At 42.9% G+C, this 24956-nt stretch overlaps 1 protein-coding gene across 1 annotated transcript in view; it reads left to right on the plus strand.

Moving 5' to 3' along the window:
* Positions 1–10750, plus strand: part of LOC308094782 (retinoic acid receptor beta-like) — a gene marked incomplete at both ends in the record, with an annotated part of 162902 nt that extends 152152 nt beyond the window's left edge. The window contains 3 exon segments of the mRNA XM_080441609.1: positions 7047–7337; positions 8023–8103; positions 10734–10750. Coding sequence (XP_080297735.1) covers positions 7047–7337; positions 8023–8103; positions 10734–10750 — 389 coding nt within the window.
* Positions 10751–24956: the final 14206 nt, after the last annotated feature.

The raw sequence follows: 24956 nt of genomic DNA on the forward strand, positions 1-24956 counted from the left end.
TAATTAACGCTGAGATGAAGGCAGGTGATGGTGTGGGCGGGGCTAGGTGAGGACAGGTGATGGTTGGGGGGTGGGGCTAGTTGAGGACATGTGACGGTTTGGGGCAGGACTAGGTGAGGACAGGTGATGGTTGGGGGCGGGGCTAGGTGAGGACAGGTGATGGTTGGTCAACTAGTCTAGTTTTAGTCGACGAAAACTCAAAAGGTTTAAGTCTAGTTTAGTCGACGAAAACTCAAAAGGTTTTAGTCTAGTTTTAGTCGACGAAAACTCAAAATGGTTTTAGTCTAGTTTTAGTCATTGGTTTTAGTCAAACAAATAAAATAAAATAATGTATTTAAACTAATTTAATTAGGTCAATATACATATTGTATTTAAGATATGACTGCTAACAGTATTATCATAAAATATATCCCATTTTTAGGGGATAACACAATAGGATACAACGTGTGTTTACAACACATACTGTAATTCACACAAAATACTGCATGTTCGGAAAATAGAATAGCCTAGATCAGGTTCTCATTATCAACCTTTTTTTTTTTACCAGTACCACCCAGAAAATATGTGTCTCTCCAAGTACCACCATTATGACTGATGTTAAAATACAGTAGCGTACACCTGCCCCTCCTATTCATATGCACAATTCACACAGGAGGCAAATGTATTCCTACTAAAAATGTTGTATTTCTGACAGTTGTGTACATTATGGTAGCACTAAACTGGCACTTAAACTCATGCAGTTGAAAGAAAAAACGTCTTAATAGCTTAATAACCACATGGTACCCTCTTTCTGCAATGGAAAAAATTAGAATGTACATATACTGTACTGTACATAGTGTATGTAAGAACTAGGTATATTAAGTTACTGTACTGTTGAGTTCCAAGGATTTACTCGTCACGTCACAGTCATAGGCACGATGCAAACAACCATTGAACCCCTACGTCACTGACGTACCCCCTTTTCACTTGCTTCCACTTGCCCCTGTCCAGCCAAAAAAGCCTGCATGTTTTACTCATAACACTCCATAGCCTTGATACAAGGCTAAACAATCCAAGTTAGCTTAAGCCATTGGTTCTCAAAGTGGGGTCCGGGGACCCCCAGGGGTCCTTGAGGGAGTTCCAGGGGGTCCCCAGCTAAATGATGGATAGTTAGGAACCAAATGGACCCTTATGGGTCTGTAACTCTGAGAGTGTACAAATGGAACCAAATGGACCCTAACGGGTTCATTTGGTTCCATTTGTACACTCTCAGAGTTAAATGAACATTGATTTTACAATATGAATTGGGGGGTCCCAGAGATAGAAATGCCATAAAATAGGGGTCCGTAGCCTTATGCATGCCAAACTGGGGGTCCTTCAATTAAAAAGGTTGAGAATTGACTGCTAGAGCTGTAAAAATCATCTCTTATGAGGGGGTCCGTGGCATATCTTTTCAAATGGGGGTCCTAAGGGCTAATAAGTGTCAATTTGGGGGTCCTTGACATGAAACAGTTGAGAACCACTGGCTTAAGCACGCCAGCCTTTAGCCTGAAGCTAGCGTCAGATGTTATGGAAAACTTTTAGGAAGTAGGAAAAACATTACCACGGGCCAATTGTCGAGTAACATCGACTTATTATGTCAGTAAATGGACTGCCGTTAGCTTACCGTTGCAAAAATAGTTGCGTAGCACGCCTTCTGGTGTCTCTTATCTCCCTCTCCCGTTAGGTGCATTAGGTTTCCTTTCAGATGGATTGTAAAGTAGTATGTATGTCCATAATATATCCATTCTTCTTTTCGGTTACACATCGCTATTTCGACGCACCGGTACTTCGATCATTGACTTCCATTGTTCGGAGTGGGGGGGTTTATCTTTTTTTTTTTAAACCCCGCCACTCGACAGCCAGACACCGCTATTTAGATCAACCAACACACCTCCATTTCGATTATAAAAAGATCTGCCATTTCTAATATTAATAATATATTTGTATTAACATTATTATTATTATTATTATTATTATTATTATTATTATTATTATTATCATTATTATCATTATTATCATTATTATTAATATTAATTATTATTATTATTATTATTATTATTATTATTATATATTATTATTATTTGGTCCCTGAGTCCCAATGAGACTATAGACGAATCGACAGCAGCTATATTTATTGTATTTTAATGTCAATAAAATTATGTATTCTCTAAATATTAATATACTAATATTTCCTGAATGAATTAACTTGGTAAATAGGTCGGGATGACATGTTGCTATAGTCATCGATTACCCCAACCAACATCAAAGTTACCGTGCATTAATTATTCATTAATCCTCCTTTTATTTAATCAAATAAAAGTTTATTATTTCATCTGTCTTGCATGTATGTCCTTTCACGAAGCAATTGCACTACTTTATTTAGTGTGTGTCCAAGTGCAAGCATTTGGAGAGATTCAGTTTTAACCTATAGAACTCATCTCTGAAGTGTCTATGTTACTTCTGTGTATTAATTATGATTGATTAATACTCAATCAAATGATATTATGTTGAAATGTAACTTTCGGATCAGCGCGCATCATGCGTTGTATAACTCTGTAATTTCTCCTTCACTTTGCTGCCCAAAAATAGCTGATCTACAAGCTCACAACGCATCAAAGCGCGACGTTTTCGCTCTATAGCTTCTGTCTATTTAAATTTGCTGTATGAGTCATGATAGTAATAGTAGCCTGCTTATTAATCTACAATCACCATCAACGGGCTTTGCCCCATGCAGAATGAAATGACTGAGCGCACGTCTGTGTGTGTGTGTGTGTGTGTGTGTGTGTGTGTGTGTGTGTGTGTGTGTGTGTGTGTGTGTGTGTGTGTGTGTGTGTGTGTGTGTGTGTGTGTGTGTGTGTGTGTGTGTGTGTGTGTGTGTGTGTGTGTGTGTGTGTGTGTGTGTGTGTGTGTGTGTGTGTGTGTGTGTGTGTGTGTGTTTGCGCGCGCGCGCGCGCGCGTGTCTGTGAGGTCGGCTGCGAATGATGGTGATGGCTTGATAAACTTTCCATGTGAGGATATAGGCTATCTTCTGCAGCAATCTCCTCATTCCACTCCAAACATAATCTTGAAATATCAACTCGCTCGTTCTTTTTTATATAGTGTTTTTATATATGGTGCTCTCTCTCTCTCTCTCTCTCTCTCTCTCTCTCTCTCTCTCTCTCTCTCTCTCTCTCTCTCTCTCTCTCTCTCTCTCTCTCTCCACTCACCCTCGACAAACCTTCCATTCATACAAAAGACAACTTAAATGTCTTTCATCCACCTGCTTTGAAGTCCACGAGTGAGTGGGCCATCAAACGTGTTTATTTTCCCAGCGGGGGGCTAACGATCATTACACCAGCCAGCTGACTGTTAATGGTTGATAGAGTGGATGACAGTGAGAAGGGGAAGCGTGTCTTAAGACCACAGCCTCTTTGTTCATAATGCTTATGTTATGTGACGCTGGAAAATAAATATGACTGATCAATGCAATCTCTGCGATTATGAGTAAACAAAGAGAGACTCTTGTTGACTCTCTCTCTCCCTCTCCCCCGTGTGTGTGTGTGTGTGTTTGTGTGTGTGTGTGTGTGTGTGTGTGTGTGTGTGTGTGTGTGTGTGTGTGTGTGTGTGTGTGTGTGTGTGTGTGTGTGTGTGTGTGTGTGTGTGTGTGTGTGTGTGTGTGTGTGTGTGTGTGTGTGTGTGTGTGTGTGTGCGCGCGCGCGTGTTCTGAATCCCAATTTTTACAATAACCAATGAGCAAATCAGAGTACAAACGCATATACCGAAAAGGGTATGGACAGTAGGCTACTGTATGAACATCAAAACTGAACCGTGCAGTGTGAGAGAATGGTTTGGCCTGAGTGAGTAGGCTACACACCCAACCCCTGATTCCATATTTAACAGTAAGGGAGGGCTGGGGGTACCAGATATTGAATGGATTTATCTTTTGAAAAATAACAGATCTTCAAGCTCACAATACGTTGCAAAGCCAACCATTTTGAGCTTGTAGACCTGATCTTTTCAAATGGCCAAAAAGGGCTGAAGTGTTTAATATATATTTTGTAATAATAATCAAAATCTATAAAGTAACTAGTAACTAAAGTTTTCAAATAATTGTAGTGGAGTAAAAAGTATAATATTTGCCTCTGAGATGTAGTGGAGTAGAAATAAATACTGAAAGTTGAACACCACCCCCCCCCCCCCCCCCATAATAATAACTCTTAATGATGTGTGCTTGTATAACGACCCCTCGGTGTCATAACTTATTGAATCACATCTTGAGTTCAATTCCAGCTGTCTTTATTTTTATTTATTTATTATTATTATTATTATTATTATTATTATTATTATTATTATTATTATTATTATTATTATTATTATTATTATTATTATACAGACAGTGAATGATTTGATTCAGCTATTATAGGAACTAGGCCTATATATTATACTATCAGACAGCCCTACCTACCTATCTATCTATCTATCTACATACCTACCTAGATCAATGACCAGTTTTGTATTTTAAGTGACGTCTCCGTGACGCTCATTATTGTAGGCTACTACTTACTGTAGGCTACACGCATGTATCCATACGTCTCCACTCCACAAGTTCATAGATTCAGAATCCATAGTCCATGAAATAATCTGACAAAAACGAATCCACAACTCAGCAGTGAAAAAGAAAATCGGGTTTAATGCACTCATTGATAGATATTCCTGTTCGTGCCTATCTCCAGTGATTGTGGCATGCAGTTATTCCACAAATATGCCTAGGCCTGGCTAAATAGATCACCCATAAGCGCGTGACCTATAGGTCTATCATAGTCCGACTTCACAAAGTATACAAAATGATAATGGTCACAATGTTTAATAGTATTTTTTATTTATTCTTCAAATGTTTTTTATATAGCAAATATAGGTTTATGTAATATGTATACAGCACGTTGTGCTTCACAGAATAGGTTTGCAAATAAAGATGAAAAAATAAAACGCATTGCAGATAACAAAATAGGGAAACAAATTAAGACAGAGAAAGCGAGAGAGAGAGAGAGAGAGAGAGGAGAGAGAGAGAGAGAGAGAGAGAGAGAGAGAGAGAGAGAGAGGAGAGAGAGAGAGAGAGAGAGAGAGAGAGAGAGAGAGAGAGAGAGAGAGAGAGAGAGAGAGAGAGAGAGAGAGAGAGAGAGAGAGAGAGAGAGAGAGAGAGAGAGAGAGAGAGAGAGATTCATAATGTTCCGTTGAAACAGTCGAAAACTACAGCCACTGCAGTGGCCTTCAAAGGAGGTGGATGAAAGGGGATTTAAGTTGTTTGTTGACTTTTGTATTAATGGAGGTTTGTCGAGGGTGAGTGAGAGCTTGGCTACAGACAGTAGATAGCCTATATCCTCAACAAAAACCTGAAATAAAAAATAAATAAGCATTGTCTGTTTCCCGACATGGAAAGTTTATCTAGCCATTCGCGGCCGTCCTCACAGACACGCGCGCGTGCGCGCACACACACACACACACACACACACACACACACACACACACACACACACACACACACACACACACACACACACACACACACACACACACACACACACACACACACACAGACGTTTGCTCAGTCATTTCATTCTGCATGGGGCGAAGCCCGTTGATCATTCAATTGTAGATTCATAAGCAGGCTATTAAGCCTATACTACTGACCCCGGGCCGTCTCTCTCTCTCTCTCTCTCTCTCTCTCTCTCTCTCTCTCTCTTCTCTCTCTCTCTCTCTCTCTCTCTCTCTCTCTCTCTCTCTCTCATGGACTCCGTGCAGGGCGGGCGGGGCTATTACGCACAGTTTCAAAATGGACCATTGGAGCATCACGGCTGCATATTACGCACGGTTTTACGCATTTCGAATTGGAGGGGTTTCGGACTTCAAAAATCCATTTCGGAATCACGGATCGTCTAAATAGAGATGCGTCGATGTGGGGGTGCGTCGAAGTGGGGGTGCGTCGAAGTGGGGGTGCGTCGAAGTGGAGGGTTGTTACCCTTCTTTTCAGACCACCTAACCCATTAAAACCTAATAACATGCCCACTATCATAACTTAAGGCAGCTAGGCAACTCGCGTCTTCACGTTCATAACAACAACAACAACTACACGTGAAGCCGGTATCTATCAGTGTTGCCAGATTCTGTGAAAGAAACAAGCAACCAGGTCTAGGAAAACCAGCCCAAAAGAAGCGATTATGGGCCACATGAGCACTTACAACTTAGTACTTAAACCTACTGTATACATCGGTTATTTCAAAATAGCAGATCTACAAGCTCACAACGTGTTGCATCAAGAGCGACACGTTGTGAGCTTGTAGATCTGCTATTTTCAAATCAAGTTCTTGGTGGAAACTTATAATAAAAGAACATGGCAACACTGCCCAGAAGAGGCCGGTATCCCAGCCAATCACAGAGCCCCCCCTCCCAAAAAAAGGAAAAGAAACCAATAACCGCCGGATGTTGCAATGCATCCTAGAACCCTCCCTGTGATTGGCCACTATTCCCCCATTGAAATAATATCGCTATAATATTTTGATCTCTTCATGCATTTTGAACGTCCCACCCAATAAACATTTCGTCTCGTCGACGAAAACACAAATTCGTCTCGTCATATTTGAGTCATCAAAGAGCTATGTTCAGCACGTCAACGTTACGTCTCCGTCATGAAACAAAAGGGGCGTTGACGAAATCATATCGTCTTCGTCATCGTTGACGAAAACAACACTGGCTGCTTGACGGCGATGCGCCAGTTAGAGCGGTGTTGTGCATCGGCCTCCCATGTCTCTGGATCCTTATCCGGGAACCCATTCGGTAAAAAATAAATAAGTAAAAACATATTTTTACTCCGTGCCATGTCTGGCACGGAGCAGACGTGGCCATGCAGCCCATCTCAGCTGGGAAGCGCTTGAGCATGAAGTAGATCGGGGTGATGCAACTTTGATGATGGAGAGGACCACTATATTTCCACACTCACTCCCCCCCCCCCCCCATCTTGACTCGTCCTCTCCCACCGTTTCTCCCTCCAGGTGCGGAGCGAGTCATCAGCCTGAAGATGGAGATCCCTGGCTCCATGCCCCCCCTCATCCAGGAGATGCTGGAGAACTCAGAGGGCCAGGATGGAGGGCAGGGCTCTGGGGGGGGCAAGAAGGCTTCAGAGGGCCAGGATGGAGGGCAGGGCTCTGGGGGGGGCAAGAAGGCTTCAGAGGGCCAGGATGGAGGGCAGGGCTCTGGGGGGGGCGGCGGCGGCAAGAAGGCTTTAGCCAAGGGGGGGGACAGCCCCGCCCCCAGCAGCAGCAAGGAGGAGGAGGGGGGGGACAGCCCCGCCCCCAATAAGGAGGAGAAGGAGGAGGAGGAGGAGGAGGAAAGCAGCAGCAGCAACGCTCGTCGTCCCGAGACCCCCGAGTCCTCCTCCTCGGACAACGAGGGGCGGGGAGGCGCATCGGCCACGCCCCCGAGTGGCGAGGAGCCCTGATATGGCCTACAGGGGGGCGGTTGTTCTCAAAAGCGGGGGGGGGGGGTCGCCCGGGGGACCCTCAGAGTTATGGGGGGGGAGGGGGCTCCTTGAGATTAAAAAAATAGTTTGAGAACCACTGCTACTACCGGCGGGGGGGGGGGGGGGCTCCCAGACTTTGCCCTGACATTCCTTTGCACAAAAAAAAAAGAAAACTAAATGGACAGGGTCGGCCGCCAGGCGAGTTGGACCCAACCCCGCCCTAGCCCCTCCCCCCTCCTCGAACCTAACCCCCCCCCCCCCCGCCTCGCCTTTGCTTGTTCCTAGACGTTATACTCCCCCTCCCCACCTGACCCCACCCCAAACACCTGGAATTTAGAATTACGTTGTTTTCCCTTCTCTCTAGTCCTATAAATCTTCTCTCTAGTCCTATAAATCTTCTCTCTAGTCCTATAAATCGGACGCCCCCCCCCCCTTGAAAAAAGAAAAGAAACAGGACAACACAGAGGCCTCTAAGGACCAGTGCTTTGTGTATAAACCTCCTTATGAAGCTCTTATCCGCTGTGGTGTGGGTGTGGTTACGCTGTGGTGTGGGTGTGGTTACGGTGGGGCGGTTATTGAAGGCATACCATGTAAGTTTGACCTGTGTTTACATAACAAAACTATACATACATTTCCCTCTATACCGTAGAGTTAAAAAATAATAGAGAGAGCGCCGGAAATCCCCTCCCATTCACTTGTATGGAGTTGCTCACCCAGCGCATGCTCCCTTTACAGCCCTTCTGTGCGTCGTCTGGCATGCGTAGTAATGTCACCCCCGTGCGCAACCCTGTGCGCAAGCTCCTGAGTCGAGCCCATTGGTAGAAAACCCTTTTCGCTCTTTCATGTGTCTGGCTTTTTTGGACGTCTACCAAAACGAACGGTGAAAACACCTAAATACAGCGAGAGGACAATGTGTTTCTAACACCACCACCACCACGCTAGTGTGTTTCTATAGGTAAACACCACCAACCACACTACTGTAGTGTGTTTCTATAGGTAAACACCACCAACCACACTACTGTAGTGTGTTTCTATAGGTAAACACCACCAACCACACTACTGTAGTGTGTTTCTATAGGTAAACACCACCAACCACACTACTGTAGTGTGTTTCTATAGGTAAACACCACCAACCACACTACTGTAGTGGCTGATAATTGCTGGTGAAGAGGTAGGGACAAAGTCATTGTTTTGCAAGTACAAGTAAGTCTCAAGTCTTCCCTCTCGAGTCTCGAGTCAAAGCCCAAGTCAAGACGGGCAATTCCAAGTCCTAAACGTTTTGTTTTGAGTCCCAAACAAGTCCTAAGCTTATTGGAAGGTATTAACACATTGGGTGCCAGAATTTTATAATAACAGATTATGTTCGGTGCCAGAAATCTCACCGTTAAGCTGCGCGGCGCTGTTTAAGCTGTAGACTCCAAGACGAGAAATCCATATGAAAAAAAGGATGCGTACATTTTGCACGATGGTCCTGGCTAACGCCTGGAACGATAACATCTCTCACGTGAGTAACAATGGCGGAGCGATCATGCATACAAAATTAGTACTTTTCCTCAGCGTAAAAAGTTTCGGAGTTATATGGGTTTTAGAGAAGGAGATAGAACGGAAGCGGATGGGAGCCATGTTTTTTGACACGGTGATCCATCTGTCCTTTCCTTCTCAGAATCACCACGGGTGATTCCAGAGCTGCTCCAGCCCCTCCTGTGTGGGGAAAAAAAAAAGAAAAAAGACTGAAAACACGGTTCAGACCGAAAACACGGTTTCACAAAGCGCTACTCTGTGAAAACACGGTTCAGACCGTGTTTGGCACCCGATGTGTGAAGTGACTTAAAGTCTGAAGTCAAGAGAGGCATCAAGTCATTGAAGTCCAAGTCGAGTCCAGGTTATTTTAAATTTTTTATTAGATCAAGTAAGTCTAAAGTCACATGTGTGACTCGAGTCCAAGTCCACACCTCTGACTGCCGGTATAGAGGGAAATGATTGGTACAAAATGTATATATTGTTTTGATATGTAAACACGGGGCAAAGACACATACTGTGCCTTTAAGACCACCCCCACCTCTACCCCCCCCCCCCCCCCCCAGACCACCGGTAACACAGAGATGATTCTCCTCAGGTCTCCTGTGTACAGTAACGTTACGTAACGTTCTTTAAATCTGCATGACGGGAGTTTGGTAAAAAAAAAAAAAAATGTTTTAATGCTCTCTTTCTTTCTCTCTCTCTCTCTCTCTCTCTCTCTCTCTCTCTCTCTCCCCATCTCTCATGTCGTCTGCATACATTGTACATAACCATTGTATGGTTAGAATTCTCTCTCGTTTCTATGATGATGAATTTTGTGGTGCTTTTTTTCATTGTCTTAAAAATATTATCTTTACGAAGCATCGTCGAGGTTTAAAAAGTCGTGGGGACTGATTGTAAAGTTCCTCAAAAAACAAACAAACAGTTATTCTCTAGAATGTTATTACATAATAGACATTATGGAAGTCTAATATTTTATATATGTTCCTGTATTTAAGAAGAAAAAGTCTGTTTTTTTTTGTAACTCTTGTTCTGTTCATGTATCTATCTGCGTGAATGAATGCGTCTCTCCATTCGGACGTCAACAGAATGCAAAGGCTGCTCGTTCCCCCCCTAAAAAACTACGGTTACGAAAGATCTGTTTAGCCTGGAATCCAGACTGATTCGCTCTTTTGTGTTTTGTTTTCACTCGTCTTCTCAGTCTGGCCGTCTCCACAACTCTCTCCGTTTCCTTACCGTTTCATGTTAACGTAGGCACGTCATTGCTGATTGGATAGTGCTCTGATTCTGCTCAACCAATCACAGTAAGAAGAAGGGAAGTGGGTTGAACTTTACATCGGAAGACTCCCGATTCGCCCCCACAAACCAATAAGAATCCTCGGCGCGAGACCCCGCCCCTTTCCCGTGGGAAGACGACGGTTAGACCGACAAGCGAAGTGAAACAAAAAGAACGATGTGAGCGGCTGAACGGAGCCGATGAGCCTGGACTCCTGGCAAGAAGGTTTTGACCGTTTTCCTCAAACTGGGGGGGGAGGGGCTTGTAGCGCGACGTCGCCGTCGCTTACCGACAAGAACGGATGTGTTGTTGTGGGCGAGCGACGCCGTGGTGCGATGATGGCGTTATGAATCTGAGCTGAAGCCACCGATACACACAGCTGGCAGACTGAATGTTCCGATTGAATGTGTTCCTGTACATCTGTAGCTAACGGTACCACTTAATAGACAAAAACGCACAACTCTGCTAAATCTGGCTGAATTAGAGGCTTTCGAGGGACGGGGACTCGTAGCTTTTCCCAAAGGGGCGGGATCAAAAGAAATGTCTCTGGACGCAATTGGTTAGACCTACACAACCAACTACCAATTACAGTCTCCCATATTTTAATACATGGGCCCTGATTGGTTACCCCAGACTTCGGGAGCAGAGGGCAATTTTTTTTTTTTTTTGCACTGGCAGATTGGTCTGGTCCCATAGGCTAAGGGACTCGCAGGTGATTTGGTACCAATTGACGGTACCATGTCACAGCGATGATGACCACATTCTATGTATCCTCGTTAAGACCTTAACGAGTCCCCTGATCCCCTGCAAACAAACAAACAAACAAACAAACAAACAAACAAACAAACATTGTCAATCAGTGATCAGTGTATCTGTGGCTGACAGCGTATATACTGTACTATAGGCTACATGCAACAACCTGTGGTTCTCAAAGTCCCCCCCCCTCCCCCCAGCTAAATGATTGATTGTTTAGGATCCAAATGGACCCGATACAGGTCTGTAACTCTGAGAGTGTACAAATGGTGCCATTTGCACACCCTCAGAGTTAGGATTTTATAGTGTAGATTGTGGGGTACCAGAGATTGTGGGGGGGGGGGCGGGGGGGCCTCGTGGCCTCATGCATATCAAACTGGGGGGGGTCCCTGAAATAAAATAAAAAAACTTTGAGGACCGCTGGGCTCAACGATACGCACACATCTAGGCTCCGCCTCCGCGGCGGGGCCGACGCCTCATAACCAGAGACCTACAAACACACCTCCAGTTCCTTTAACGACGTCAGGGGTTCTCAACCTGTGGGGCCGGGGAGGGGGGGGGGTCCCCAAAATAACGATTGATTGATTGATTGATTGATTGATTGATTGATTGATCAGTAAAATGAACATAGTCTGAAAATGCCCGCAGCCCACCTGACCACTTTAGTTAAGTGGTCAGGTGACCGCTTTAGTTAAGTGGTCAGGTGACCGCTTTAGTTAAGTGGTCAGGTGACCGCTTTAGTTAAGTGGTCAGGTGGCCGCTTTAGTTAAGTGGTCAGGTGACCGCTTTAGTTAAGTGGTCAGGTGGGTGGGGCCCTGCATCCAGAAGAGGTTGAGGACCACTGATCTACATAAACATAAGTGTCTTGTTTTGAAACGGTGGGAGCATTGCAATCCTTAAAGGTGCAGTACGTGATACTTTGTTGTTGTTGAAATAAGCGTTAAATAGCTCTATATTCCCACAGTAATCATTACTAGAGGGTTTTGTTGAGTATCATGTGTCTCCATGTCTCTCCAGCTCTTTATTCGTCACAATATGTTTATTTTTTCAGTTCGCGAAACCAATTTTATCCAATCAGGAGAAAGAACTCATGACTATAACGTTGAAGCTGATGAATGGATACCCTCTCCTGATTGGCTGAAACTGGCAACCAACCTGAAATGAAAGAGCTTGACACTCAATTATTACGGAATATAGAGCTTGAACCTTTTAACCAAAAACAAGGGTCACTTCCACTACCTTTAAAGACGTAACTCATGACTTCCACTACCTTTAAAGACGTAACTCATGACTTCCACTAACTTTAAAGACAGAACTCATGACGACCGCTTGTCTTTGTGGGGATAAAGACTGTCTAAAAGCACATGGCAGGATCCCTGAATCGACAGGATCCAGACTAGATCCACGGAGGGATCCAGACAGACTGAAGCTATCAGCCTGGCCGCGTGCCGTTAAGCTACAACCATGCAGAAGGAGATTCACCAACCTTTCACCACTGAGTTGTGCAGTAAAAAAAAGAAGAAAAAAAAAAGAAAAGCAACGCCCTGCTTTTCATTTTTTAACGGTAGCTCTTTGATCTCAGGGGGTGGGGAGGGCGGGGGGGGGGGGGGGGGGGTAGATGCTATACTTCTTAAATTGGATGCATGATTAGACTTGGATTTAAACTGCAATCTGCGCACAAGATAACATTAAAGGACCACTGATACCTTAGGATGAATGTTACAGTAGAAAAATGTCATAACTCCATCCCGGGTCTGCCACAGCTAAAAACGCGGCCAATAGGCCTTGCGCCAGAGTCCTGCAACGGGCCGGGTACCGCGGATACCCGACGGGTGCCCGCGTTTGACGGGTGAAAATTTTACTTCGATAAGATCACGGGGACGGGCGGTACTGAACTAATCGCGGGCGGGTATCATTTTATTGTGAGAATCAGAGAGCACTGTTTCCGCCCAAACAACGTCACTTGTGTAACTTAACACAGCACAACAGCATGGAGCACGCTGGTCAGTTATCTTAACTCACAAAAACACATTGAACATCCTGTTAAACCTTCAAATTAAAACCATCTGACGACGTACACAACGACACATGTGTGCTGCGTAGATGCTCGTTCGCGCGCGTGGCTTAAGCTCGCTCCTCCGTCTTCACTTGATTTCTGTACGAACCTGACCACTGAATGTAGCGCTGTTGTTGAAGGCTGCTATCTTTTTCAACACACTTTTCAATAGGATTTACATTTTACTCTGCATGTCATCACGGGTAAACGGGCGGACAACGGGTCGTTCATTTGACGGGCGGGGCGGGTCTGGTTTGTATTTTGAAATAATCACGGGTGACGGGTCGGTCTACGGATCTGAGTATTGACGGGCGGGGCGGGGCGGGTTCTCAAAATTGGACCCGTGCGCGACTCTGCCTTGCGCTAGATCGCATATTTTGATAGACGAGATTTCTAGCGAGACTTCCGGTGGGGCGCATTCAAGCCATCATGTTGCATAGTGTTCTGTCACTATGAACTGATGATCTAAAAGATATAAATAAATAAAAAACTATCAAAATATGCGCTCTAGCGCAAGGCCCTTTGGCGCACGTTTTTAGCTGTGGTGGACCCGGGATGGAGTTATGAAAATGTTCTACTGTACCATTCATCCTAGGATATCATAACATCATAGAAAAGGTAAGAAAACTTGGTCCAAAATGTCCCTTTAACTTTCAACCTTATCTTCATATAACTGGTCCTCACTAAGGCTCACTATAAGGTTACACCATGTCTGTTCTCCTCACTCTGTGTCTCATATTATAAAGAGCTTTAGTGAGGACCAGTTACATGAAGATAAGGTTGAAAATGGGTGAAGTGGTCCTTTGTAATAGAGAGTCGACTCCATCAGCTACACCTCCCTGCTGAAGCCCTCAGCACCATGGTGTTGGTGGTGTCATCCCTTGTGGTTGGAAGGAAATCTGCTTTCACTCAGATATCATGGACTTTTACTCTGTAATAATGGCACATATTCATATAGTTCTGACAGACTAGCACTTAGGGAGAACTTCGTACGGTCGGTGACATGTGTGTGTGTGTGGGCACAGAGTCAGTGGTGAACCGTGTTAACGAGGAACAGTAATTGGATACGGAGCAGAGTTCCTACAGAACATGGCTCCTCTCCATCACTAAAGCCCAATGCATATACATTAACACAGTCCCACCCGACATGTGTTGGGTTCGGCTGTGGGTCCAGACTATGATACGATGTCATTCAGAGGTTCTGGTTGAGGCGGAACTAAATTGTTGCCTCCGAGAGGTTGCAGCTATACTCAAACTTAGTTCGCCTGCTGTGATTGGCCAGACGTTCCGCATTCATTCAGATCAGCTTCAAGTTCATCCTGAGAACCTCATGTGAAACCCAGCCGTAGCGTAATGGAAACACATCCAGAACCTGTGAAATACGTTTGACGGTTCAAGTCTAAAAGAACCAACAGTGAAGGTCCAGTTCCATCCACAAGGGAAGTCCAGGGGTCTATGGGTCTCTGGGTCTTTGGGTCTTTGGGTCTCTGGGTCTTTGGGTCTCTGGGTCTTTGGGTCTCTGGGTCTCTGGGTCTTTGGGTCTTTGGGTCTCAGCACAACAAACCTCGCCTCCCAACAACCATCTCCATCTTAACCACTTGAACTCTTAGCCTCCCTCTCTGGGGCGTGACAGAGATTATGTAGAAAATAGCCGATCCACAACGTGAGTGTGAGCTTGTGTGAGCTTGTAGATCAGCTTATTTTCAAATAATGTAGAAAGATAAATAACAATGAGGGCTTAAGTGGTTAAGCCTGCCTGAAAAAACAAACACACATATCATATAAGGGAAATCTTGTTTTTGTTTTGTTATTTTATACAATGTCTGAATGTGAATAATGTCAAGTTATTATAGGAATGACATGCAGTGCTATGGAACACTTTCTTTAAAAAGCGAACACATTGCATCTCTCTGTACAATGCTCTGTTTGTTTTGTGCTCTCTGTTGTCTGGCCATGCAGACGCGGAGACCACCGCAATGTTTTGGTTTTTAAGCTGAAAAAGAGAAGAAAAAAAATAAGAAAAAAAAAAACTTTCACCGCCGAAGAATGTCCACAACCTGCCCTCATCCCCGCCGTCCGTCCGGGTCCGACACCCAGACGCACACCAGGGACTCTCTATGGCATCAATGTCCTTTAAGGAAGAAATAACTCACAATGCTGAATTCTACTTTTTCTTTTCTTTCCTGTTGAATGTCGTACCGACGTAACTGTACTCTATTCTGCTCTCTGTACGCTCTGCACTGCAGTGACAATAAGGGTGTGTGGTGTTTGTGTTGGCGGTACGGCATACCGACATGGCAGCTCTGTAGAGATGCCTCGGGAAGGAAGCCTCTCTCCGACTGGGATCTCATCCCTGATACCCCCCCTCCCCCCCACACACACACACACCTCAACAGCAGCTAGAATCTTTTTTGGAAGGGTGTTATTTGTGGAAGCCGCCACACGAGTCCACACGACAAGCAGCCGCCAGGAGAGAGGAGAGAACAGCGAGACAACGGACGGATGGATGGAGTCAGTGGAGTCTTGATTATGTTCTGTTCCCTGTTCTCATGTCAAACAAACAACAGAGCCCCCTCGCCTCCCCCCTCCTCCCTTCGCCTCCCCCCTCCTCCCCTCGCCTCCCCCCTCCTCCCCTCTCTGCTCCACGCCACCCCTCTTCTCTCCTGTAGCTACAACGCCACGCTAGCTGTCGCCAATCAATCAAACCCAATCAATTGACAGCTACGTGGCGGACAGACAGGCGGTAGCGGCCACAGACAGACAGACAGGCGGACAGACAGACAGGCGTAGCGGACACAGAACGTGAACCTCAGCATCGATCATTCGACAGAGCTCTGCTGTCCTCTCTCGTTCCCGACGGGCGCTGGTGGAAGAAGTACTCCACCTTTTTTTTATCTTTACATTTGTTTAACTCGAGTAAAAGTAGCAATACCACATCATAAAGAATACTCCGGTGCAAAGTGAAAGACTTCAGTAAAAGCGCAAAAAAGTATTGGCATCAAAATATACTGTACCAACGCAAAAGTACAACAAAAAAACTCTTTCAGAAACGACATGCTCTCACCGCTCAGTATGAAATAGGGCTTAATTAGTTAAATTATGTTTTGTAATAATAATCTAAGTGACTAAAAGTACATTTTTAAAAAATTAGAGGAGTAAAAAGTACAATATTTTCCTCTGACATGCACTGGAGTAGATTTATAAAATATTATTTTTAAATACTCAAGTAAAGTTAAAGTACCTCAAACTTACTACTTGAGTATTATGTTCTTGTACTTTCCACCACCACCGAGGGGAGGGCGGGGCATATTACAGTTTTTTTCCATCCGTTATCAGAGAAGCTCTCCACCAATCGTACGCAGTGTTCCGTTATCAGAGAAGCTCTCCACCAATCATACGCAGTGTTCCGTTATCAGAGAAGCTCTCCACCAATCATACGCAGTGTTGTATAGTTGTTGTGTTACTATGGGATCTTTAACTTTGTCTTACTGGATATGAGGGTGGGGGGTTGGCCCTTCAGCCCCCCCTGCTGGCCTGGGTTGGAAGTCCTCCTCACAGGAGCTTTGATCTGTTTTCTCTCGCTCTCTCCATTTTAAATATCGTCTCTGTTTGTACATTATTATTAACGATGCTTTTTATGTTCATATACTGTTTAACTTTACCATGAACTGTCCTGGCAAAGTAATAAAAATATATATTTATTTTAAAATACAAGTGTGTGTGTGTGTGTGTGTGTGTGTGTGTGTGTGTGTGTGTGTGTGTGTGTGTGTGTGTGTGTGTGTGTGTGTGTGTGTGTGTGTGTGTGTGTGTGTGTGTGTGTGTGGTCAGCTGTGTGTGTGTGTGTGTGTGTGTGTGTGTGTGTGTGTGTGTGGTCAGCTGTGTGTGCAGCACAGAAACATGTGAAAGAGGTGGAATTCTCAGAAGATGCCATTAGGTGGCAGCAGAGAGCTTTGCTTTTCACATTGATTGATTGAATACTTTATTTAGAAAAGACATGGAAACAGTCAAATCATGATGACGTTTAAGAAGACAGACAGATATACACTACTATGCAGAACGTCATACAATCAGCGTACAGGTTACTGGTATGAAAAACAATAAATATGTACAGTAAACAGTTCTATGTACAATAAACAGTCATGGTCTGGCTACATGTGCAACATTGTTTTCTCACTCAACAGTAAACAAACCAACATGCAGTTGTATCCTCACTGGCGCCTACTACTGGTTGCACAAATGAGCACAGGCACCCCCACCCCTCGCACCCCAAAAACAAAATATTTAATTTTTTAATATATATTTTGTATTTATTTATAAATACATGAACACATGTCATAATTTCTTTCTTTCTTTCTTTCTTTCTTTCTTTCTTTCTTTCTTTCTTTCATAAACAGCCACCAGTCCTGATACTGAGCTAGAATCAGAGAGAGAGAGAGAAAGAGTTGCCAGGTTTTTTTTAACAAGGAAAATCGATGAAAAAGTGATGCATTTGCGCTTACAATATTGATTGATTGAATATGTTATTAGGCAGAAATGTACAGGCGCGCTGGAAGTCATTTATTCCAAGGGGGGCTGGGGCTGGGCGGGGGACTTCGCGCGCTGTGCGCGATAAAAAAATAAATAATTCGCATTTTTTCCACCTTTTTTTCACCTTTTTCAGCAAATATTTTATTCTCCAAAGTTAAATATCACATTGTTTTAATATATATGTGTGTGTATAGACTATAAAAATGATATGTATTTTATTTAATTTTCAATTTTTTTTTGTTTTTGCTACCCAACACCAGGGGGGCTGCAGCCCCCATAGCCCCCCCCTTCCCGCGCCACTGGAAATGTAGAAACAGCACACGTACAGTTACAACACTTTGTCTAAAAAATCCGTCCAATAAAAGTCCTTGCTGTGTTGTTTCCATTGAGGTCCTTGGTATTCAATTCATAAACATATAATATTCATAGACCGGATTGCTTATTGCTCTCACGCAATAAATGGCAACACTACAACTCACTGGGGAGAAAAAACACCTGTGTGTTTATGATGAGACAGAAAACAACATGTTATTGTTATCAACTATAAATGATGAATGTAGGAGATGTTTGGACGTTATCTTCTATAAATGATGAATGTAGGAGATGTTTGGACGTTATCTTCTATAAATGATGAATGTAGGAGATGTTTGGACGTTATCTTCTATAAATGATGAATGTAGGAGATGTTTGGACGTTATCTTCTATAAATGATGAATGTAGGAGATGTTTGGACGTTATCTTCTATAAATGATGAATGTAGGAGATGTTTGGACGTTATCTTCTATAAATGATGAATGTAGGAGATGTTTGGACGTTATCTTCTATAAGTGATGAATGTAGGAGATGTTTGGACGTTATCTTCTATAAGTGATGAATGTAGGAGATGTTTGGACGTTGTAGAGACATCTAAGGTGAGTACAGAATGTTTAATGTGCAGAATTGGCCGCCGTGCCACTTTGAGTAAAAGTACAAAAGTATAAAATGACTTGTATCAAAAGTAAAAGTACTCATAATGCAGAATGTCCCATTTCAAGTTGAAAAATAGCAGATCTACAAGCTCTGTGAGCTTGTAGATCTCAGCCCTATTTACATTTCGGAAAATAGCCTATCTACAATGCATCCCGATGTAAAGTGTGAGTATACTCACAAGGAGAACTTAAGTACTTTTTTATGCCAATACTTTTGTACCTTTACTCAAATACATTTTGAATTCCGGACTTTTACTTGTAAGGGAGTTGCAGTATTTCTACATTGCAGTATTGATACTTTTACTTAAGTAAAACATGTGAGTACTTTTTCCTCCACTGGTTAGGAACAGAACTGACTATATATTGGCTTAATGTGGCCAAAGACACCCGTTTAATGTTTTGAGGGCAAAAAAATCGCACGGGTATCTCATGCATGCGCGCTGCGTCTCTCAAGGCTGTACACAAAACTATGCGCCCCTGAGCCCCCCACCATTGATTGATTGATTGATGTACTTTATTTACTGTAGTAAGACATGAGAACAACAGTAGGCTACATGGAAGTACAATTCACAATACAAGGTCTACTAAACTGGAAGACTCATTAAGCACTGAGCTTGTTTAAGATGAGATCCCCATGCACACAAATCATGATGACATAAGAGACAGACAGATATACACACTAGGCCTACTATACAGAACGTCATACAATCATCTTACAGGTTACTGGTATGAGACATAAGAAATATGTACAAGAGAAAGAAAAGGTTTGGGGGGCTGGTTAGGTTAAGACTTTGACAGAGACCGGTTTGGAATGTCAGCCTCCTGAAGGTGTTTCTTTAGGGCAGTTTTGAAAGTGAGTAGGGTTTTACACTCCTTTACTCCTTTTGGTAGGGCATTCCACATTTTTGATGAATAGCATGAGAACGAGTTCATTCCCTTTGTTGAGCCAAATCTGGGTTGAACATGACCAGTAGCATGCACGTGCACACATAGACATCAAAGGGGGCTTGAGCCCCTGCCCTTTTATGTCTGTCGGTAAAAAGTGCCCTCGCCAAACTATGGATGCAGCATTTATAATGGTGAAAAAAACAACAAAAGCCCTTTCTCCACGCTGTACTCGAAGGCACTGAGGCAGCATTCAAGAGAATTGCCCCCTGTCTTACTCTCCTGAACTGGAATGCAGCCTTTAATGTTGTAAGAATGCCCCCTAGTCTCCTCTGTCTGTAAACTGTAGAAATCCCTGCGCATCCGTTGGCCCGCACCTGCACACAGTAAAGTTTACTTAATTGAGCCCTGTGCAGTGCATGCGCAGAATTATAGCCGATTTACAAGCTCACAACGCGTCGCAACGCGAGGCGTTGTGAGCTTGTAGATCGGCTATTTTTGGTGCGCGATACCGCCCGCCAAACGAAGTATATACACAATGGAAACCTAGCTGAACGCGCGGCACAACAATCTTCAATGAACACGGACCAATTTGAGACAGATTATTACTTGTCAAGCAGGAGCCTGCTGCCAAGTCTCACCCTTTGAGAGTGAGAGTCACGCAATTTAACCTCTTCACACGCCTCACGACACACTTGCCATTTCAGACTCTTTATTCCCCCTCTCACAGCAAAAAAATAACAAAAAAACGGAACGCTCTTCCTAAAACACACTGCACAATTTATTTCGCGGACCGTGCCGCCGCCGGATTAGACCTGGGGCGAGCGTGTTTTAGGGACGACCATTCCATTCCATTTGGAGAGGTCATTAGGACGTTCCATTTGGAGAGGTGCGCTGCGCGATGGGATGGACTGGAGAGAAGAAGGACCCGCCGATTTTTCCTTTTTGCTTGATATTGTTTGATGGCAAAACAATCATGACTGATACACATGAAAGAAGACCCTTAGAATTTTAAATTTTAGGAATCTGTTCAGAATTGAATGAGTAGGCTACGGCTATAGTTAAATGTGTTAAACTCTTTCTGCTATAAATATGCATTCATGCGTTCTGTGCGCCCGTCGGCTGCTACGTTTCCTTTTTGCCACACAACTACAATTCGGTAAAAACATTTTTACCGAATTAACCGAATTAAAGTAATAAAAAACGGAAATAAAAAGGGGTAAAACCTCGAAAAAAACAGAAAAGAAATTTGTCGTCGCCCTTTGGGCGACGGCAAGAGGTTCCCTTTGGGAATTAAAGCCCCTGCCCCGAAAATTCCTTCTGCACGTCCCTGATCAGTAGAGCTGATCCAATTTTTACTACACATTTATTATTTTGGTACATTGTTTTAATGGTATCATATGTTTTTTCCCCCACACCACTTTTTAAAATTTGGAATAGCAGGCCCTCATGCCAAATTGAGTCAAATGCTTTTTCAAAATCTACAAAGCAAAATCTAGGATTTGTTTTGATCTTCACATGTTTTTCTACAAGGGTGTGAAGTGTGTAAATGTGGTCGGTGGTTCGATGTTTTGGTAGGAATCCAATTTGACTTTTTCTCAGGACGCTATGACTACTGAGTTCTGTAATCGGTTGTTAATGATTGAACAGAAAATCTTCCCCAGGTTGCTGCTGACACAAATGCCTCTATAATTATTCGGGTCAAATCTGTCACCATTTTTAAAGATGGGTGTTATTAGTCCTATTGGTTCCAGAAGTCAGAAATAACCCAAACTCAGAACCATGTTAAATAATCTCAACAAGGCAGTGTGAACTTTATGGTCAGCATGTTTAATCATTTCATTTAATATTCAATCTACACCACAAGCCTTTTTAGTTTGCAGGATCTGGATTTTGTCTAATAATTCTCTTTCTGTAATTGGGAAATCTAGTGTGTTTTGCTGAGCTTTAATGATGGATTCGAGTAGTTCAAGTTTGTTGTATGTGTTTTTTTGTGCCAAATTAGGTGTTAGGTCTGGTAGGTGTTTATTATTATTGATATAAAGGGCAGAGGGATGCTGAGGTCTGGTAGGTGTTTATTATTATTGATATAAAGGGCAGAGGGATGCTGAGGTCTGGTAGGTGTTTATTATTATTGATATAAAGGGCAGAGGGATGCTGAGGTCCGGTAGGTGTTTATTATTATTGTTAGAGATGCTGTCAGGCTCTGTGCCTGTCCTGGCATTGAGGTCACCACAGATCAATACGTTTCCCTGGGCCTGGACATGACTGATCTCATCCTCTAGTATGGTGAAACTGTTTTCATTGTAATAAGGGGATTCTGATGGGGGGATGAGGGATATATGCTGCACATAGATAAACATTTTCTTCAATTGTAATCGTTTCATTTTTTATTTTGAGCCAAAAAAAACAACTAATTTTTTTTGATTAATTGAATGGAATGTATGAGGTGTGTTTTATACCAGATCAGCATCCCTCCTGAGTCTCGGCCCTGAGTGACCCCCTTTCATTTGGTAGATGGCACAATGATCTTTCTGTATCCTGTGGGACAGCCAGTGGACTCCTCTCCTCTACTCCATGTTTCCTGCATTATCACAATCTCTGGATCTTCCAGTTCTCTCATGAAGTCTGGATCTCTGCTCTAAAGACCTCAGACATCCAATGTTCCAACATGCAACAGTAAAACACTTTTGCTCCATGAATAGACTAATATCTGTTTTTCAAAAAATGAGATAAACATCAAGTTGACAATAATCCTAACAGTACTGTAAAATGTAAAATATGTTTTTGTTTTTATCATCTTACTGATTGTGTGTGCTAGGGTTCAATACCAGGGTTCCCGGGATTCGGGAATCCCAGATATATTTACCGTCCCGGGAATTGAAATCGGTTCCCGGGATCCTGAAGGTTGTTTTTTCTTGTTAGAAATGACTACTAATTAGTAGAAAGGCCTATCTACAGCACGGAGGAATTACTATTATAATTAGCCAATTTACTTGCCTCGTTGCCGACCAGGGCAGGGTCCCATCGTCCCGTTTTGAACCAATATCGGACGCACTGAATGTAACGGTAATGAACAAAATAACACAAGGAGAAGGCCAGTAAGTTTGTCGTAGGAGTCGTAGGACCCAGGTTGAACCTCCTGGCATTATGTTCAGTCTGTGGCGCTCTGTGCTGCTGCGCACTGTCGGGTAAACGGAAGACTTGCCCCAAAACACGTCACCCCCATTTCTTTCAGAGACAAGCGGTCCTTGTATTCTTGTATTTGTTTTACTGAGGATAAGGTTAGGAATATAGTTTAACTGAGGTTAAGTGTAGGAATAAAGTTAGGTGTTGGCACCGTTTTACTGAGGTAACGTTTAGGAATAAGGTTAGGTTTAGGCATAGTTTACTGAGGTTACGTTTAGGAATACCTGGTGAATACCGCCGAGGGGCGAGCATGTCCCGTAACGTCACGTCAGAAACACAGAACACCACAGCAGCAGTGCCAGTGTCACACAGGTGGCTACCCAATCATCTCCCGATATATATGGTATGGAACATCTTGTTCTACTGAATCTGATCAATCTGATCATTTTCTTGCATATTTAATAGCAAATAGATAGGTGTCAATGCTTACTAGGAATACAGGATAGGTGGGCACCTCGATGGAAAATTAGCTATTTAAGTATCTACATATAAATGCATTTTAGTGGGCACTTTTCTTTTACCCTTTAACAGGAATTCCCGGGAAGCCCGGGAAAAGGTCTGAAAATTCCCGGGAATAAAAAATTGCTATTTCCCGAATAATATCAAACCCTAGTGTTTGCCTCTCGCCGCAGTGCGATGCTTTTTGAGCTTGTAGATCTGCTATTTTTGCTATTTTTGAATTGTTATCCTGATTATTTTTTTTTGCTATTTTTGAATTACAATCCTGAAAAGTTACATTTGTATTTAATTTCAAATGCATTTACTTATACTTATGTTAAAGGGACTACACCATGAATTTTAACTTTTTCTACTTTTTTGTGTGTTTTTGGTCTCCCCTACCCCTCTTCTATCCCAAAAAATACCCCATTTTGAGCACTCAGGCTTTCACAGCACAATCTGGGGTTTTATGTAGATTGGTCTCAAAACAGGCCAAACTGATTTGGCCCTGAAAGTGACGTCACTAGCGGTACAATCCCTCCCGTTTTTCAGTTCCAACATAGTAAAAGAAAAATCACTTTTTTTTTTTTTTTTTTTAACTTTTTCCACTCAGAACCAGGAGATAACATGCATACAAACTGGCGCAATAGCGCCACAGGCAAATCAGGACAATGTGGTATTGCAGGTTTTTCCTCTCTCCAATGGGGATTTTAGATATCGGTCCACAGTGTGTGTAGAAAGTTAAAAAATCCCAGGAGGAGTTCTAATTTATTTTTCAAATGTTCAAATTATTCACATAATTCAAGATCTAAAGGTCAGAGGTCAAAGGTAAAAGTGGCAATGTTGTTTCTCATAAGGAGACACATGCGTGTAATGAAGTTTCATGGCTGTAGGTCAAACAGTTCATGAGCTACGGCTGCTCAAAGTTTGCATTTTCATTGTGTGTGTGTGGGGGGGGGGCAACAGACACATGCATCCTGCAGTTTCAGTGCACATTTCAGCTTGGGGAAATGGATTAAAAATTCCTCTTCCAACCGCTCTGGAAACGTAGAATGAATATTGCAGATTCCGTAGGCAGCAATGTTTCACCTGGTATCCTATTTGTGTTATTAACGTGCTTAGCTATCGTGTTTGTGCGTGGTGGATTACTATTGACTCCTATGGTAGAATGGTAGCATAAGTATCAATTGTTGCTAAGCTATTATAGCTTATTATACTATACCACTATAATGTATGTATATTATCTTAACATTCTTATACTATACCACTATATCTACAAGCTTTACACATTGTGAGCTTGTAGATCTGCTATTTTCAAATAGCCGAAATGTATATAGGGCTGAAGTTGTTTGAATGTATGTTTTGTAATAATCAAAATCTAAAAAATAACTAGTAACTAAAGTTTTCAAATAATTGTAGTGGAGTAAAAATACAATATTTGCCTCAGAGATGTAGTGGAGTAGAAGTAAAAGTACTGAAAATTGGAAATACTCTAGTAAAGTAAAAGTACCTCAAAATTGTAAAAGAAAAAGTACAGTACTTGAGTAAATGTACTTAGTTACTTTACACCACTGGTGGGACAATGTCGGGTCTCTGCTCTACATGTAAAGTGTCTTGAGACAACTTGTTGTGATTTGACACTTAAAATAATAATACAATTGAATTGAATGGATCTCCTGGATCTATGTGACCTAGGATGAAATGGTCACTCGTTTTTTTAGCAAACAGCGCCATCTAGCATACAACCACTGGAAACACAATCTCATCATTCTCAAAATTGGCTGTCTGTGCCTTAGCAAAATATGACTATCGTTCATTCCTGAATATACTGGT

This window comes from Gymnoscopelus braueri, assembly GCF_963280865.1.
Source record: "Gymnoscopelus braueri genome assembly, chromosome: 11".
Classification (NCBI taxonomy): Eukaryota; Metazoa; Chordata; class Actinopteri; order Myctophiformes; family Myctophidae; genus Gymnoscopelus; species Gymnoscopelus braueri.